Genomic DNA, 19282 nt, shown 5'->3' with positions numbered 1-19282 from the left:
AAATAAAAATTTTGTTTGAAGAAGTACGATGTGTGAGTAATGGCAAAAAATTATCTCTGAGCCAGCTATGTTACCTTATATAAACTGTAGAATCTCAATATTCTTAGCTTTAAAAGGGATGGTGTTTGCTCACAGAGTTAGTGAACATAAAAATTTCAGTTTTCTAAAATTGTCTGTTAAATTTCTGGTATGGTTTCCTGCTGCATGTACTTCTATACGTTGTCCCCTTAAAATAAAGCTCCATTAACTGAAGTTATTTGAACTTACATTCATTCTTTACAACCTGTAAAAGTTTAATTGGTCTTTAGTGACTCAAATTATTTTATGGGAATTAAATGAAAAATTTTTGCTTGGCACATACTCAGTGCTTAATACATGGTAGCTATTTTATTATAACATTAGGATCAGAAATGACCCATCTATAGGGAAGCTGTATAGTGTAGTGGATGAGAACAAGGAATCTGGATCCTGACTACTGGATACAAAGCCCAGCTTTCACATTTACCAATCACATCACCCAGAATAAGTTACTTAGTATATTTAATTGGAGGAAATAGTATTCGTATTTCATAGAGTTGCTTTGAAGATTTAATGAGATAGTATTTGTTAAGATGCTTAAAATTTAATATTTTCAAACATTTTTATAATGCAATAAAATAAGGTAAATTTAATTTTAAAATAAATAATAAATCTAATAACTTAATAAAATGCTGAAAAACTGAGTGCTGGCTAAGTATATGATACACAAAATGAAATAAGTAAATAGACAAACAGAAACGTCATTTAATCATATTTTCCTTGGGATATCTCAGCCAATAACAACTATCAGTAACTGAGAATTATTGGCCTGGGATGACTGTAACTGTTTATTCTCCTAAACTTGTCTGTTTTTTAATATCTTTCAAGCTCAGATACTTTTCCTTCTTCCAGAATATTGCATCTCATTATTCCAGTCTTTAACCCAATTTTGGTTTTTGTTATTACATGCAAGAGTAGGAATGTAATAGGCTAGGCACTCAGTGCATGTCTGTGGGATATAATAATTAAAATATTTAACAAGATATACAGAACTTGGCAAATTTAATAATTTTTTATATTGATTAGTTTCTAAATCACACAAGAAAAGATATTAAAAAACCTGATCAATGCACTTCATGCTAACAATCTGAAACTCTTATAGTGAAGAATGAATTTTTTTTCCCAAAGTAAATTTGTGCATTAATTAATTATTCAAGTTTAAAATCCAAATGCATGGGACTTCCCTGCTGGTGCAGTGGTTAAGAATCCGCCTGCCAATGCAGGGAACACAGGTTCAATGCCTGGTCCAGGAAGATTCCACATGCTGCAGAGCACCTAAGCCTGTGCACCACATCTACTGAGCCTGCGCGCTAGAGCCCATGTGCCACAACTACTAAGCCTGTGGGCCCTAAAGCCCGCATGCCACAACTACTGAGCCCACATGCTGTAACTACTGAAGCCCATGCACCTAGAGCCCATGCTCCACAACAACAGAAGCCACCACAATGAGAAGCCTATGCACCGCAATGAACAGTAGCCCCTACTTGCCACAACTAGAGAAAGCCCGTGCACAGCAACAAAGACCCAACACAGCCAAAAATTAAAAATAAATAAATAAATAATAAATTTAAAAAAATAAAAAATCGAACTGCATTTATTCTTATTAGTAATTCATACTAAAGTATGTATTATATTAAAATTATGTCATAAAATATACACAAATAATTATAATGATGGCTAGGAATGAATAGTAAGTGACATCCAATAAAACAGGTATCTAGAGTGCAGAAATAGTAACATCAACAATAATAGCACTGAAAACATTTTTTAGTACTTTTTATGTGCCAACTGTTCTAATCAACAGATTGTAACATGAACTCTTTTATAATCCTCACAACAATGCTACGTAGTGTTACTATTTTTATTTTACATGTGAGGAAACTGAGGCATAGGAAGGTAAACAGTCCAAAGTTGCAGTGATGATTCACACCACAACAGCCAAAACATGGAAACAACCTAAATGTCCATCAACAGATGAATGGATAAAGAAGATGTGGTACATATATACAGTGGAATACTACTCAGCCATAAAAAAGAAGGAAATAATGTCATTTGCAGCAACATGGATGGACCTAGAGATGATCATACTAAGTGAAGTAAGTCAGAAAGAGAAAGATAAATACCATATGATATCATTTACATGTGGAATCTAAAATATGACATAAATGAACTTACCTATGAAATAGAAACAGACTCACAGGCATAGAGAACAGATCTGTGGTTGCCAAGATGGAGGCAGGGTGGGGGAGGGATGTACTGGGAGTTTGGGATTAGCAGTTGCAAGGATGGAGAAATGGATACATTTGGATACATAGGATGGATAAACAACAAGGTCCTATGGTGTAGCACAGGGAACTATATTCAATATCCTGTGATCAACCAAAATGGAAAAGAATATGAAAAAGAATATATATATGTATAACTGAATCACTTTGCTGTACAGCAGAAATTAACAAAACATTGTAAATCAACTATACTTTAATTAAAAATAAACACACACAAAGTTGCAGTGATTGCAATAAATGAAGTCAGGATTTAAATTCAGGTAATTTAATCTCTAAGACCCCAAAAGGAAAAACACAGTTTACAGTATGCAAATGGTATTTCTTACTTTTACTGTGTTTCAAAAAAAGCACTTGAGATGAATAATTGTGTTTACAATACTCATATTTAATTTTAAATAACTATAGTATGTGAAATATTCAAGAATGTCTTCCCAGATGTCACTTTTCTTTATGCAAAATGAATATAAATCTGTTAATGAAAAAGACTTGTTGACTAGCTTAATAATTCCAATACATTTCCCACCTACACAAAGGGCAAAACAACAGCTACAGAGACTTGAGATAAACACGTTTCTCTGCAATTATGACTTAAAATTTATGTCACAAATATTACATATTTCACTCTTTCTCAATGGTTTATTAAAAAGATAGAATAAAATAGATATAGCTAGGTAAAAGAAAGCTAAATTTTTACACATGACTGGGTCTTGAGTAGACCTGATAAGATTTTGAAGAATAGATAAACACTGCCAAACTTCCATGAGAAGCATAATGTTGGATGCAAAAGGGCAATAAGCAAAATACTTTATTAGTTATATCATCAAGAATTCAGGTGTCCTAATTCTCTGCTCATGCTGCTACCACTCTATTGTTTTTGCTGCTATCGCATTACTTTTTCCTATTCTTCTCTATATGTCCTGGCTTCTGCAAACTTCTGGCTTCTATAGTCTCACTAGCTATATTGCTTCAAAATACCACTGTATGTTTCTCATGCTTTCTAACTGTGCACATTACACTCTGCAGTTCTCCTGTATGCCAATTTCTACTGACCCTTACTGTACAGGTCTATCATGAATATATCCACAGAGAAAAGATCTGATTGGGGCAGCTGCATGATTTTATGGTGTTGCTGATGAGAAGAATTTGTTTTCTTCATAGCTTGTCAACTAGATCACTGATGGCAAGTGATGGCAAAACAGTGATGTTTGTTCTTGGTGGATATAGTCTGCACAGTAGGATTCTACTAGAATGGCCACACTAAGTCATGTCCTGATTGCAAGGAAAAGGGGAGCTGGAGGTGGTAGAGCTTGAAGAGAAAGTGCTGGTCCCACTAGGTTAGAAGTCAGAGATCAAATTTTGGGACTGCAAGAGTGACTGCAAATTGAACGGAGAAATCCTGTGGCACCACAAGGGGAGGAGCCACATCATCAGCTCACATACTGCCCTCAAACTTGAATCTTGAATTAAGAGTCTTGGCTGACTCTTATATTATTCATGCATGGGACAAGACATTAAGGAACTTGCTGAAAAGTTACGAGGGTAATGAGCAGGAATTTCAACTGCTACCTGGTACTGGCAAGAGAAAACTGAGAATTCATATTCTACCAAGTTAAAGGGGCTCTGTAAACACCTTATGCATTTCATTAACAAACAAACAAAAGGAGGCTACATGCTCTTTGGTGGGGCTAATGGCGGACTCCAGGAGGGCTCTTGCCGAGGACTACTTCCCAGAACTTCTGCTGCCAGTGTCCTTGTCCCTGTGGTGAGCCACAGCCACCCCCCACCTCTGCAGGAGATCCTCCAACACTAGCAGCCATGTGGCTGACAGGGCCCTGGTGCTCTGGCCTTGTGTCAGGCCTGAGCCTCTGAGGTGGGAGAGCCAAGTTCAGGACACTGGACCACCAGAGACCTCCTAGCCCCACATAATATCAATAGGCGAGAGCTCTCCCAGAAATCTCTGTCTCAACACTAAGACCCAGGTCCACCCAACGGCCAGCAAGCTCTAGTGCTGGACACCCTATGTCAATCACCTAGCAAGACAGGAACACAACCCCACCTATTAACTGCCTAAAATCATACTAAGTTCACAAACACCCCAAAACACACCACTGGACGTGGCCCTGCCCACCAGAAAGACAAGATCCAGCCCCACCCACCAGAACACAAGCACCAGTCCCCTCCACCAGGAAGCCTACACAAGCCACTGAACCAACCTCACCCACTGGGGACAGACACCAAAACAACGGAACAAGGAACCTGCAGCCTGTGAAAAGGAGACCCCAAACACAGTAAGTTAAGCAAAATTAAAAGACAGAGAAATATGCAGCAGATGAAGGAGAAAGGTAAAAACCCACCTGATCAAACAAATGAAGAGGAAATAGGCAGTCTACCTGAAAAAGAATTCAGAATAACGATAGTAAAGATGATCCAAAATCCTGGAAATAGAATGGAGAAAATACAAGAAACGTTTAACAAGGAAATAGAAGAGCTAAAGAGCAAACAGACAATGATGAACAACACAATAAATGAAATTAAAAATTCTCTAGAAGGAATCAATAGCAGAATAAATGAGGCAGAAGAACAGATAAGTGACCTGGAAGATAAAATAGTGGAAATAACTACCACAGAGCAGAATAAAGAAAAAAGAATTAAAAGAATTGAGGACAATCTCAGACACATCTGGAACAACATTAAATACACCAACATACAAATTATACAGGTCCCAGAAGAAGAAGAGAAAAAGAAAGGGTCTGAGAAAATATTTGAAGAGATGATAGTTGAAAACTTCCCTAACATGGGAAAGGAAATAGTCAATCAAGTCCAGGAAGCACAGAGAGTCCCATATAGGATAAACCCAAGGAGAAACATGTCAAGACACATATTAATTAAACTTTCAAAAATTAAATACAAAGAAAAAATACTAAAAGCATCAAGGGAAAGGCAACAAAAAACATACAAGGCAATCACCACAAAGTTAACAGCTGGACTTTCAGCAGCAATTCTGCAAGCCAGAAGGGAGTGGCAGGACATATTTAAACTGATGAAAGGGTAAAACCTACAACCAAGATTACTCTATCCAGCAAGGATCTCATTCAGATTCGATGGAGAAACTAAAACTTTTACACACAAGCAAAACTTTTACAGACAAGCAAAAGTTAAGAGAATTCAGCACCACCAAACCAGCTTTACAACAAATACTAAAGGAACTTCTCTAGGCAGGAAACACAAGGGAAGGAAAAGACCTACAAAACCAAACTGAAAGCAATTAAGAAAATGGTAATAGGAACATACATATTGATAATTACCTTAAATGTGAATGGATTAAATGCTCCAAGCAAAAGACACAGACTGGCTGAATGGATACAAATACAAGACTGGTATATATGCTGTCTACAAGAGACCCAATTCAGATCTAGGGACATGTACAGACTGAAAGTGAGGGGATGGAAAAAGATATTCCATGCAAATGGAAAGCTGGAACAGTAATTCTCATATCAGACAAAATAGACTTTAAAATAAAGGCTATTATAAGAGACAAAGAAGGACACTACATAATGATCAAGGGATCAATCCAAGAAGATATAACAATTATAAATATTTATGCATCCAACATAGGAGCACCTCAATACATAAGGCAAATGCTAACAACCATAAAAGGGGAAATCAACAGTAACACAAAAATAGTACGGGACTTTAACACCCACATTCACCAATGGACAGATCATTCAAATTGAAAATAAATGAGGAAACACAAGCTTTAAATGACACATTAAACAAGATGCACTTAATTGATATTTATAGGACATGCCATCCAAAAGCAACAGAATACACTTTCTTCTCAAATGCACATGGAACATTCTCCAGGCTAAATCATACCTTGGGTCACAAATCAGGCCCTGGTAAATTTAAGAAAATTGAAATCTAATAAAGTATCTTTTCCAACCGCAACCTTTGAGACAAGATATCAATTGCAGGAAAAAAACTAAAAAAATATAAACACATGGAGGCTAAACAATATGCTACCAAATAACCAAGAGATCACTGAAGAAATCATAGAGGAAATCAAAAATTACCTAGAAACAAATGACAGTGAAAACATGATGACCCAAAACCTATAGGATGCAGCAAAACCAGTTCTAAGAGGGAAGTTTATTACAATCCTGTCTCAAGAAACAAGAAAAATCTCAGATGAACAACCTAACTGTACACCTAAAGCAGTTAGAGAAAGATGGACAAAAAACCCACAAAGTTAGCAGAAGGAAAGAAATCATAAAGATCAGATCAGAAATAAATAAAATGAAGGAAACAATCCAATGATCAATAAAACTAAAATCTAGTTCTTTGAGAAGATAAAAAAATTGATAAACCATCAGCTAGACTCATCAAGAAAAAAAGGGAGAAGACTGAAATCAACAGAATTAGAAATGAAAAAGAAGTAACAACTGACACTGCAGAAATACAAAGGATCATGAGAGATTATTACAAGCAACTATATGTCAGTAAAATGGACAACCTGGAAGAAATGGACAAATTGTTAGAAAAGCACAACCTTCCGAGACTGAACCAGGAAGAAAGAGAAAATATAAACAGACCAATCACAAGCACTGAAATTGAGACTGTGATTAAAATCTTCCAACAAACAAAAGCCCAGGACCAGGTGGCTTCACAGGCAAATTCTATCAAACATTTAGAGAAGAGCTAGCACCTATCCTTCTCAAACTATTCCAAAATATAGCAGAGGGAGTAAAATACCCAAACTGATTCTACGAGGCCACCATCACCCTGATACCAAAACCAGACAAGGATGTCACAAAGAAAGAAAACTACAGGCCAATATCACTGATGAACATAGATGCAAAAATCCTCAACAAAATACTAGTAAACAGAATCCAACAGCACATTAAAAGGATCATACACCATGATCAAGTGGGGTTTATTCCAGGAATGCAAACATTCTTCAATATACGCAAATCAATCAACGTGATACACCATATTAACAAATTGAAGGAGAAAAACCATATGATCATCTCAACAGATGCGGAAAAAGCTTTTGACAAAATTCAACACCAATTTATGATAACAACCCTGCAGAAAGTAGGCATAGAGGGAACTTTCCTCAATATAATAAAGGCCATATATGACAAACCCACAGCCAACATCATCCTCAATGGTGAAAAACTGAAACCATTTCCACTAAGATCAGGAAAAGACAAGGTTGCTCACTCTCACCACTCTTATTCAACATAGTTTTGGAAGTTTTAGCCACAGCAATCAGAGAAGAAAAGGAAATAAAAGGAATCCAAATCGGAAAAGAAGAAGTAAAGCTGTCACTGTTTGCAGATGACATGATACTACGCATAGAGAATCCTAAAGATGCTACCAGAGAACTACTAGAGCTAATCAATGAATTTGGTAAAGTAGCAGGATAAAAAAGTAATGCACAGAAATCTCTTGCATTCCTATACACTAATTATGAACAATCTGAAAGAGACATTAAGGAAACACTCCCATTTACCAATGCAAAAAAAAGAATAAAATACCTAGGAATAAACCTACCTAAGGAGACAAAAGACCTGTATGCAGAAAACTATAAGACACTGATAAAAGAAATTACAGATGATACAAACAGATGGAGATCATACCATGATCTCGGACTGGAAGAATCAACATTGTGAAAATGACTATACTACCTAAAGCAATCTACAGATTCAGTGCAATCCCTATCAAACTATCAATGGCATTTTTCACAGAACTAGAACAAAAAGTTTCACAATTTTTATGGAAACACAAAAGACCCCAAATAACCAAAGCAATTGTGAGAAAGAAAAACGGAGCTGGAAGAATCAGGCTCCTGGACTTCAGACTACTACAAAGCTACAGTAATCAAGACAGTATGGTACTGGCACAAAAACAGAAATATAGATCTATGGAAAAGGATAGAAAGCCCAGAGATAAACCCACACACGTATGGTCACCTTATCTTTTAAAAGGAGGCAAAAATATACAATGGAGAAAAGACACCCTCTTCAATAAGTGGTGCTGGGAAAACTGGACAGCTACATGTAAAAGAATGAAATTAGAACACTCCCTAACACCTTATACAAAAATAAACTCAAACTGGATTAAAGACCTAAATGTAAGGCCAGACACTATAAAACTCTTAGAGGAAAAAATAGGCAGAACACTCTAGGACATAAATCACAGTAAGAATCTTTTAGACCCGCCTCCTAGAGAAATGGAAATAAAAACAAAAATAAACAAATGGGACCTAATGAAACTTAAAAGCTTTTGCACAGTCAAGGAAACCATAAACAAGACGAAAAGACAGCCCTCAGAATGGGAGAAAATATTTGTAAACAAAACAACAGACAAAGGGTTAATATCCAAAATATACAAGCAGCTCATGCAGCTGAATATCAAAAAAACAAACAACCCAATCCATAAATGGGCAGAAGATATAAATAGACATTTCTCAAAAGAAGATATAAACATTGCCAACAAACACGTGAAAGGATGCTCAACATCACTAATCATTACAGAATGCAAATCAAAACTACAGTGAGGTATCACCTCACACTGGTCTGAATGGCCATCATCAAAAGATCTACAAACAGTAAATGCTGGAAAGGGTATCGAGAAGAGGGAATCCTCTTGCACTGTTGGAGGGAATGTAAATTGATACAGCCACTATGGAGAACAATATGGAGGTTCCTTAAAAAACTAAAAATAGAACTACCATATGACCCAGCAATCCCACTACTGGGCATATACCCTGAGAAAACCATAATTCAAAAAGAGACATGTTCCACAATGTTCATTGAAGCACTATTTACAATAGCCAGGACATGGAAGCAACCTAAGTGTCCATCAACAGATGAATGGATAAAGATGTGGCACATATATACAATGGAATATTACTCAGCCATAAAAAGAAATGAAATTGAGTTATTTGTAGTGAGGTGGATGGACCTAGAGTCTGTCGTACAGAGAGAAGTCAGTCAGAAAGAGAAAAACAAATACTATATGCCAACACATATATATGGAATCTAAAAAAAAATAATGGTTCTGATGAACCTAGCGGCAGGACAGGAATAAAGATGCAGACGTAGAGAATGGACTTCAGGACACAGGGCGGGGAAGGGTAAGCTGGGACGAAGTTGGAGAGTAGCACAGATATATATACACTACCAAATGTAAAACAGATAGCTAGTGGGAAGCAGCTGCATAGCACAGGGAGATCAGCTCGGTGCTCTGTGACCACCTAGAGGGGTGGGATAGGGAGGGTGGGAGGGAGATGCAAGAGGGAGGGGATATGGGGATATATGTATACATATAGCTGACTCACTTTGTTATACAGCAGAAACTAACATAACAGGTAAGGCAATTATACTCCAATAAAGATGTTAAAAAAATAAAAAAAAAATGAAGGGTGATAATTAAAAAAAAAAGGGCTTCCCTTGTGGCACAGTGGTTAAGAATCCGCCTGCCAGTGTAGGGGACACGTTTTTTTTGTTTGTTTGTTTTTGTTTTTTAACATCTTCATTGGAGTATAATTGCTTTACAAGGGTGTGTTAGTTTCTGCTTTATAACAAAGTGAATCAGTTATACATATACATATGTTCCCATATCTCTTCCCTCTTGCGTCTACCTCCCTCCCACCCTCCCTAACCCACCTCTCTAGGTGGTCACAAACCACCTAGCTGATCTCCCTGTGCTATGAGGCTGCTTCCCACTAGCTATCTATTTTACGTTTGGTAGTGTATATATGTCCATGCCACTCTCTCACTTTTGGGGACACGGGTTTGATCCCTGGCCAAGGAAGATCCCACATGCAGTGGGGCAACTAAGCCCGTGCGCCACAACTACTGAGCCTGCACTCTACTGTCCATGAGCCACAACTACTGAGCCCATGTGCCACAACTATTGAAGCCCCTATGCCTAGAGCCCATGATCCATAACACGAGAAGCCACGACAGTGAGAAGCCTGCACACCACAATGAAGAATAGCTCCTGCTTCCCACCAACTAGAGAAAGCCCGTGCACAGCAATGAAGACCCAACACAGCCAAAAATGAAAACAAATAAATTAATTAATTAAAGAAAAGAACCCTAAAAAATAAAACAAAAACAACACAAGACAGGCCTTGTCCTAATATTAAAGACCACCAAAGATAAGGTATATGCCCTAGGACTAAAGACAGTACTAAAAGATGGATGTCCTATCAAAGTGTACATCAAAGCCTCCAAAAACACAAGACAGTTAGCTAATTATTTTGCTGCCTCCTACAATAAAAAATAAATGGTCAGAGAAACATGATAGAATCTAGAGTCTCTACAACAAGTTTTCCATAAAGATTGGCTAGTAATAATTTACTAAATATACAAAGAAGAGAAAAAAAGTGATCCATATTGAGGGGGAAAAAAAGCCAATTGAAGTGCAAATGACTTGCACCTGACTCAGATGTTGGAATTAGCAAACCAGAATTTAAGCATAATTATTATAATTAAGACTTAAAGGAAAAGATAGTCATAATAGGTGACAATTTCAGCAGAGAAATAAAAATTCTAAAACTTAAAGCATAATATCTGATGTGAGAAATCCATCTAGTGGGCTTAAAAGCAGATTCTTAAGAGCAAGTGAAAGGGTAAACAAACGTGAAGACAAATTAATCGAAATTATCCAATCTAAATAAGAAAAAAAAAGTGAAAATTTAAAAATTATGGAGCATTATTGATCTGTGAGTCAACATCAAGTAGTCTAATAAACATGTATTTAGAGTCCCAAGAGAGGAAAGAGAGAAAGGTATAGATATAATCTTTAAGGAAATAATGCCAGAATTTTTTTCCAAAATTTGATTTAAAATACACTGTCTGTGAACTCTAACCAATAAAGCAAGAAAAGTAAATAAATAACATAAATACAGGAAAGAAAGAAAGAAAAGGCCATAAAATCACACATGGGAGACATCCTAGAGAATTTTAGTTTACAACCTGTACAAACAGTAATCTATAAAGTGGGGATTTGTATGAGAGGAGACAAACAAATCAATGAAAGAGAAGACTAAAATTAGATTCAACCACAAATATGGTCAATTTCTTTTCAACAAAGAACCCAAATAACTCAATGGATAAAAGAAAGTCTCCACAACAAATAGTCCTGGAGTAAGAGGATGTGTGCATAGAGATAATGAATTTTGACCCCTACCAAATGCCATTCACAAAAATTTGTTCCAATATTACAGACCCAAAGAGAAAATTAAAGTTCAAAAACTTCCAAAAGAAATCCTAAGATAATTTATTTGAAAGTTTGTGATAGTCAAATATTTCTTAGAGAAAATACAACGAAAGTAACCATAAAATTTTTAAATGATAAGTTAATCTTCAAAATTTAATATTTCTTTTCATGAAAAGTCATCAGGAAGAAAATAAAAAGGTATGCTACAAGCTGAGGGAACATATTTAAAATACATATATTTGACATTGATTTATATCTAGAATCTATAAAGAATTTCAACAAATCAATTAGGCAAACAATTATTTAATAAAAAATAAGAGTTTGAACAGTTAGTTAAAGCAAATGTATCAGTGTCCAATAAATACATGTAATACTGTTCAACATCATTAGTTATTAGGGAAGTATTACCAATAAAAGATAGCTCTTAACCCACATTAGACTAGGTAAAATTAATGTTAACATTTCATTGTAATCTTATCTGCCAGCCATCCCAAATATCCCTCCCCTGGGAAAACAGTTGGCTACCCACGTGTATTTCTAGAGTCATTTTAGGCATATGGGAACATATAAAACATAGAGTTGTTTTCTTTTTTAATATATAAATATTAGTATACACTATACCCTGTTACATAACTTGATTTATTTGGAGATCCGTCCATATTAGTACATAAACAGATCACTCATGTTTGTAACTGAAAATAATGTTCCATGTAGAAGCTTCAGTTTAACACTATAAAAGTCATCGAATTATATGGTTCAAATCTTCAATACCAAGTAATTATTTTTATATTTCTCTGCTCAAGCATCATCTGATATGTATATGAACAATATGATAGCAAATTTAAGTTAAACCAAAGGTAACAGATAAAGTTACTACCGTTACTGTATTATCTAAATCAGCTGACACCCAAATATCATCTAATATCTTAAAAAATAATTCCAATATTCCATAGTTACTAAGTTTAAAACGTATTAAATAAATATTTTTCTAATTACATTTAGCAAACTCACAAGAAAAGTGTATAATTGACTATGAACTGCAGACACTTTAGATGAATGAACAAAAACATTGTCATAAAAATTAAGCAACAGTGTACAGTTTTAAGCAGAATGTTTTGTAACTTTCAAAAAAAGGAAGAGATAGATGCTATTGCTTCTTCATTGAAGTAACTCAAAACTAAGCAGAAAATTTCGTTATAAACTCTTTAGTTCGTTATATGACCTACTTTATCTCTCATTTACAATCTTTCAAAACCATGTTGTTAGTTTTTTTCTTCCTCTTATCCTCATCTGATTGAAGTGAACTTTTCTTCACTTTTAGAAAATCGTACTTCCTTTAGGCCAGATTCCCCTCAATGAAAAGTGATTTTATGGATGTCAGCAGAAGTGAAATAACTGTAAGAAATCAAACCTCCATCCAGGTATGTACAGGGCTCTTTGGTCAACACTGCCACATCTATGGCTCATATATTGTTTCTGTGAATGGAGACCCACGTATGATGCCTGAAATTAAACAGTGCCAAAGTGGCCTAAAGGGGCTAACATATTTTAGAGTCACAAAGTGGGTATTTTTCTAGGCTGAAGGCCACTGTTTTCAGTTTTTATTTGTTATTTCTTAATCTAATATGTATTAATCTCTAAAAAGTAGGGCAAAAGCATGATAATATATATTTTTTTCTTTTAAAAAGGTTAAGTCTTCTCCTCACTCCAGTTCTTTATATCACTTGCTCCTCTCTCCAGAAGCAGCCACTGCTACAAATCTCTTGGCTCTACTTCCTGAGTGATTCTGTTATTAGTAAACAAATGGTAGTATGCTGTCTAGAATAATTAATGCAATTAAGTACACAGCTGTAAAAATTTTAGAAATGTACTCACAGTTAATGTATAATTTAAAATTCCAAGAATCAAACCTTAATTTCAGAAGGTATGCTCTTCCTTCTGTGCCACTGAACTGTAGTAACTATACGCGTACAGTACTTGGAAAAGTCTAAAGCACAACACAAGTGAGAGGCTCTAATGCATTGCTTTCAAGTTAGAATGAAGCCACATGGAGCTTCTGAGCTTAAAAGAAATGTCTAACCACTGGCTTTCCTCTACTCCCCATTTACTTCTTAGGATAGAACTCAAGCCCTGGCTCATGGACTTCTCGGAGGGCCACAGGAAAAGGCGAAAGTTACTTAGGCACCATTATTCTGTATCCAGACTAATACCAGACCCAACACATGGCATGATGTGGAGCAGAGCTGCTATAAAAATGTATTTCTCCTTTAACCCCTCCATGTAAATCATCAGAAAGCTTCCCTCCACTGATTTAAACAAATTTGTCTTTGACCTCTAGAGTCAGAACTGGCCTCAACAACTCTTTCAGATGGTTGTAGTATTGACTGTTTGATGTATGTCAGCTACCATAAAATGCAATACTATTTCATGACAGATCTTCAAATAATGCCACATACATCCAAAGTCATGGTAACAGTCTTTATTCCAAGTAAATCAGTAGCATGAAATACTGCAGATTAATGAAATAGTGCACTTTGTTGTATCAAGCTTTGGCATCTAATGCAGCTGTGATTTGTGGTACTGTTCAACCAGTTGCAACACCTGTCAGCATGCTTCCTCTAGAACTTCAAAAGGCTTCCGATAAATACCAAAAGCTTGAAAGCGTTCTAATGTGCATAAGTAAGAACTTTTCAGGGTCTGTGATTTTTGGTATTTAACAACCAGATCAATATGATAGTTCATAAAACAATCAGTTGCTTAATGATCTATCTGCAAACATTCAAGTCTGACAATTTGAAATACCACAGAAGACCCAAGAAATTATATTTGTTCACTTTTGTGGAAGAAAAAACTTATTGAACACTCTTTAAATAAAACCTAAACTCTAAAACTAGAGAAAGGTTTCCAATCAAAAGATATTTAGATAATTTCTTTAAGCATTAAATGTTTTTCAAGGAGTTTTCAAGCAGTTTCCACCGATTGATATATATATGTATATATAAATAAAAATGTATAAACATTATATATCTTATATAATTAAATATTGTTCATTATATAACAAGAAATTATATTATACATATAAATTATTATAACTAGTATATATTAAATATATAAACAAAATATTCACAAATATATACACACATAAATTTATATCTCTAAATTGAAATGAATTTCAACATCTTTATGTTTAATAAACTGTAATACAGGAAGATATTGTATTGAGTACAGTATTAAAACATTTTGGTACTTAACAGTTCAAAAATTATTTTATTTAATTGAGACCAACTGGCCTCATTGCTTCTTATAAACGTTGCAATATATATTCAGTAAAAAGGAATAAAAATGAACACATGTTTCTCCTTAAAGAAGGCAAACAAAGGTTTTTCTTACACAATAAATCAGCTGCTAGTGGATTTCTAGGACATTGCTTTAGGCTATTTAAGTATAAAACTTAAGAAAAAAAATTACCTTTGTGTGGATCCAAAACTGGTAGAGGAGATTGAACTGAAGATGAACAGCATAGACTGAAGGTGGTATGAAGAGGGCCAGTGGAGAGTAGAATATCTGAAAGATTAAAACATTATAAATTTGCACATAGGACTTCTCAACATAACATATACTATCACTAATGATTCAATATTTTGAGTCTATCCTTCAGCAAATATGCCTTATTTTTAGCAAATATATCTTATTCTGTACATTTTATTGCCGTGTTTGACCTTGCAACATTAATTTTTCCACATGATGATAAAGTTATAGACATGTTGGAGCTAAGTCCACTGGACTTCTATTTCACATTTAATATTGTCTTCTTAACAAAGCATACAATGTACGTTATTTCCTTAATCTTGAAAAGGTTGGGTGTATTTCCTGGAAGTAAAGAGGTTTTTTAATATATACAAAAATACACACTTTCTTTAAGTAAAAGAAATGTAGGAGCATGTGCCTTTATACCTTGACAGCTCCTGAACACTGTATTATTATGGCATTCTGAGTAACGAAATGCAATTATAGTAAAAGACAGTCACTTCATATGAGAAGGGGAAAGAATACATTTTCCCTCTTACATTTTACTTTATTATTTTGTGGTTGACAATATCTCCTGATTTTTTTTCAAAGTTAGTAAAGAAGGAGCTATGATACTGTGCCATTGTGGAAACAAGTTTTGAAGGTCCCTATTTCCTAACAGACGGAAATGCCTCTGCCTTGGGAAAACAACTTATTCGTAAACCACTGGTTAGAATCAACGAGTAAGCACAATCTGCTGTGTTCTCCCACTGACTTTGATCCCCAAGAGTGGTTTCATGTTGTAAGAAAACTTTTTATTAAATGAAAAACTAAACAACAAAATAGGAAGAAAAAGAATCAGACTTCAACTTTACATTTGGGGGTTTATAAAGTTAATATTTCCAAAAGATGAGATATTTTAAAAACATGCTTTCAGAATACTACAATTTTATTTCTGAATTATTTTAAAGCTTTTGTTCCCAATTAGGCCAAATATCATTTCAACAACGTTTAGTAATGAGGATATATTTGAAATCAGACATTTCCATAAATTCTTATAGTTTTTGTTTCGAACTTTAAGTCATGAAAAATCTCAGCTGTCATCACAACAGGATCAGTTGCATTATTTATAAATTCATTATTAAACAATGGATTAGATTAGTGAACAACAAAAGAACACTGGGCTCTTACTCAAGACATTCCCTTTTAAGCCTTCATTCTACTACAGAATGGCTCTGCAATATTTACAAATTTCTTAAACTTCTCTAGGCTCCAGTTTCCTCAAATGACTGGTGAAGGAGAAGACCATCTGAAATCTAGCCATCTTTTTAGTTCCAAAAAATCTCTAATATTGTGATTTGATTTGAGAATATATTAATATAGTTCTCTTACAATAAGTGAAAAAAATATTTGAAACACATATATGACCAATGATTTAAGTATTTTAAGTTAAGGAATATTTTGGAAACTTTGAGATGTAAATAAAAATATAGACCAAACTTATCTTGATGCTTAATAAATAGTTCTCTCTAGAAAAAGAGTTCATACAAGATGACTATTTATAGTTCATTATAATTCCTCAAAGTGTGAAGAAATAGTCCTTTGAGATAACAATAGCTATTATGGAAAAGGGTGTTCTATCATCAGATAAACTGTGAAGAGTTGAGTAAGGCAAGTGAACTTTCCTTACCATAGAAATTCTCAGAGACTTTATCATGCTAGTACAAACCACAAGCCTGTTAGCCCATAGAACACTTTCTTAAGGAATTTCCCATAAGATTTCCTAAAAACGTATTTGATGAACCATGTTGTTGAATTGGAAGAATCAGTATTCTAATATGACCATATTACCCAAGGCAATATACAGATTCAATGCAATCTTTATCAAATTATGAATGGTATTTTTCACAAAACTGGAACAAAAAGTTTTTAAATTTGCATGGAAGCACAAAAGACCCCAAATAGCCAAAACAAGCTTGATAAAGAAGAACGGACCTGGAGGAACCATGCTGCCTGACTTCAGACTATACTACAAAACAACAGTAATCAAAATGGTATGGTACTGGCACAAAACCAAACACATAGATCAATGGAACAGGTTAGAAAGTCCAGAAATAAACCCACACACTTACAGTCAATTAATCTATGACAAAGAAGGCAAGAATATATAATGGAGAAAAGACAGTCTCTTCAATAACTGGTACTGGGAAAACTGGACAGCTACATGTAAAAGAATAAAATTAGAACATTTTCTAACACCATATACAAAAATAATCTTCAAATGGATTAATGACCCAAATGTAAGACTTGATACTATAAAATTCCTAGAGGAAAACATAGGCAGAACACTCTTTGACATAAATTGCAGCAATATTTTTTTGAATACATCTCCTAGAGTAATGGAAACAAAAGCAAAAATAAACAATGGGACCTAATTAAACTCAAAAGCTTTTGCAGAGCAAAGGAAACCATAAACAAAAAGATAACATATGGAATGGAAGAAAATATTTGCAAATGATGCTACTGCCAAGGGCTTAATTTCAAAAATATACAAACAGCTCAATGTCGAAAAAAAATCAAATCAAAAAATGGGAAGGAACAGACATTTCTCCAAAGAAGACATCCAGATGGCCAACAGGCACCTGAAAAGATGCTCAACATTGCTAATTATTAGAGAAATGCAAATCAAAACTACAATGAGGTACGGCCTCACACCGCTTAGAATGACCATCATAAAAAACTCTAAAAATAATCAGTGCTGGAGAGGGTGTGGAGAAAAGGGAACCCTCCTACTCTGTTGGTGGGAATGTAAAGTGGTGCAGCCACTGTGGAGAACAGTATGGAGGTTCCTTAAAAAGTAAAAATAGAGTTACCATATGATCCGGCAATCCCACTCCTGGGCATACAGCTGAAGAGAACTCTAATTTGAAAGATCCATACACCTCAATGTTCACAGCAGCACTATTTACAATAGCCAAGACATGGAAGCAACCTAAATGTCCATCGACAGATGAATGGATAAAGAAGATGTGGTATCTTGATACAATGCAATATTACTCAGCCATTAAAAAAGAATGAAATAATGCCATTGGCAGCAACATGGATGGAACTAGAGATTATCATACTAAGTGAAGTAAATCAGACAGAGAAAGATAAATATCATATGATATCACTTATATGTGGAACAAAAAATGTGATACAAATGAATTTATTTACAAAACAGAAATCGACTCATAGGCATGGAAAAAACATAATTACCAAAGGGAAAGGGGGGAGGGGGTTTGGATAAATTGGGATATTGGGATTAACAGATACACACTACTATATATAAATTAGATAAACAACAAGGATCTACTTTAGCACAGGGAACTATATTCGATATCTTGTAATAACCTATAATGGGGAAGAATGTGGAAAAGTATCTATATATGTGGAGATATATATATATATATATATACTCATATGTATATATACACATATGTATATTTAACTGAATCACTTTGCTATACACCTGAAACATTATAAATCAACTATACTTCAATTTTTAAAAATTGATGAAACAATGTCTCAAATCTTACAAATCAGTAAATATAATGATGAACTTACAATTAGAAAAATGAACTCAACATAAATTACAAAAAATAACATTTCTAATAAGAAATAAACATATATGTCAGGGAGTAAGTCACATGAATCATATTAAAATTAATTTGTTGTGATTAATATAATACTATAAAAAGAGTCTAATGATACAATTAAGGTTCCAATTTCTAAAATTGAAATCAGCTTAGTAAATGTCAACTAGTTCTGAGAATTCTTATCTTCTTCTCTACTTCCAAATCCTACACAGTTTTAAAAATTGGTTTAAATGCCACTTCCATCATAAAGCTTCAGATGGTACTAATTTGTCAGAAGAAATTTCTCCTTCCTCAAACTTAAACTCTTAGTACCTGGGCCAGAGGATATTATACTGTTTCCCGAATATATCCATTTCTACCGTGCATTCAAACCCATGTTATTCTGACTCCAAGGCTCTTTTGCCTTAAATTACACTATCTACCTTAGGTTATTTTATTATCTTTTGATAGAGGTCATATATAATAGGGTCATGAAGGAGAGAAACAACACAAATCTGTATGTGTGAGGAGAGAATAAAGATAGGTCTAGAGGTGACCTTA

At 34.6% G+C, this 19282-nt stretch overlaps 1 protein-coding gene across 1 annotated transcript in view; it reads right to left on the bottom strand.

The window, feature by feature from the left end:
- The window catches only part of AGMO (alkylglycerol monooxygenase), a 376559-nt gene that overhangs the window by 192543 nt on the left and 164734 nt on the right, over nt 1-19282 (bottom strand). Inside the window, exon 6 of the mRNA XM_067746237.1 lies at nt 15066-15161. Coding sequence (XP_067602338.1) covers nt 15066-15161 — 96 coding nt within the window. The remainder of the gene's footprint in view (nt 1-15065; nt 15162-19282) is intronic.

This window comes from Pseudorca crassidens, chromosome 8, assembly GCF_039906515.1.
Source record: "Pseudorca crassidens isolate mPseCra1 chromosome 8, mPseCra1.hap1, whole genome shotgun sequence".
Taxonomy (NCBI): domain Eukaryota; kingdom Metazoa; phylum Chordata; class Mammalia; order Artiodactyla; family Delphinidae; genus Pseudorca; species Pseudorca crassidens.
The sequence above is the reverse complement of the archived record's forward strand: the minus strand, read 5'-3'. Positions and strand labels throughout refer to the sequence as shown.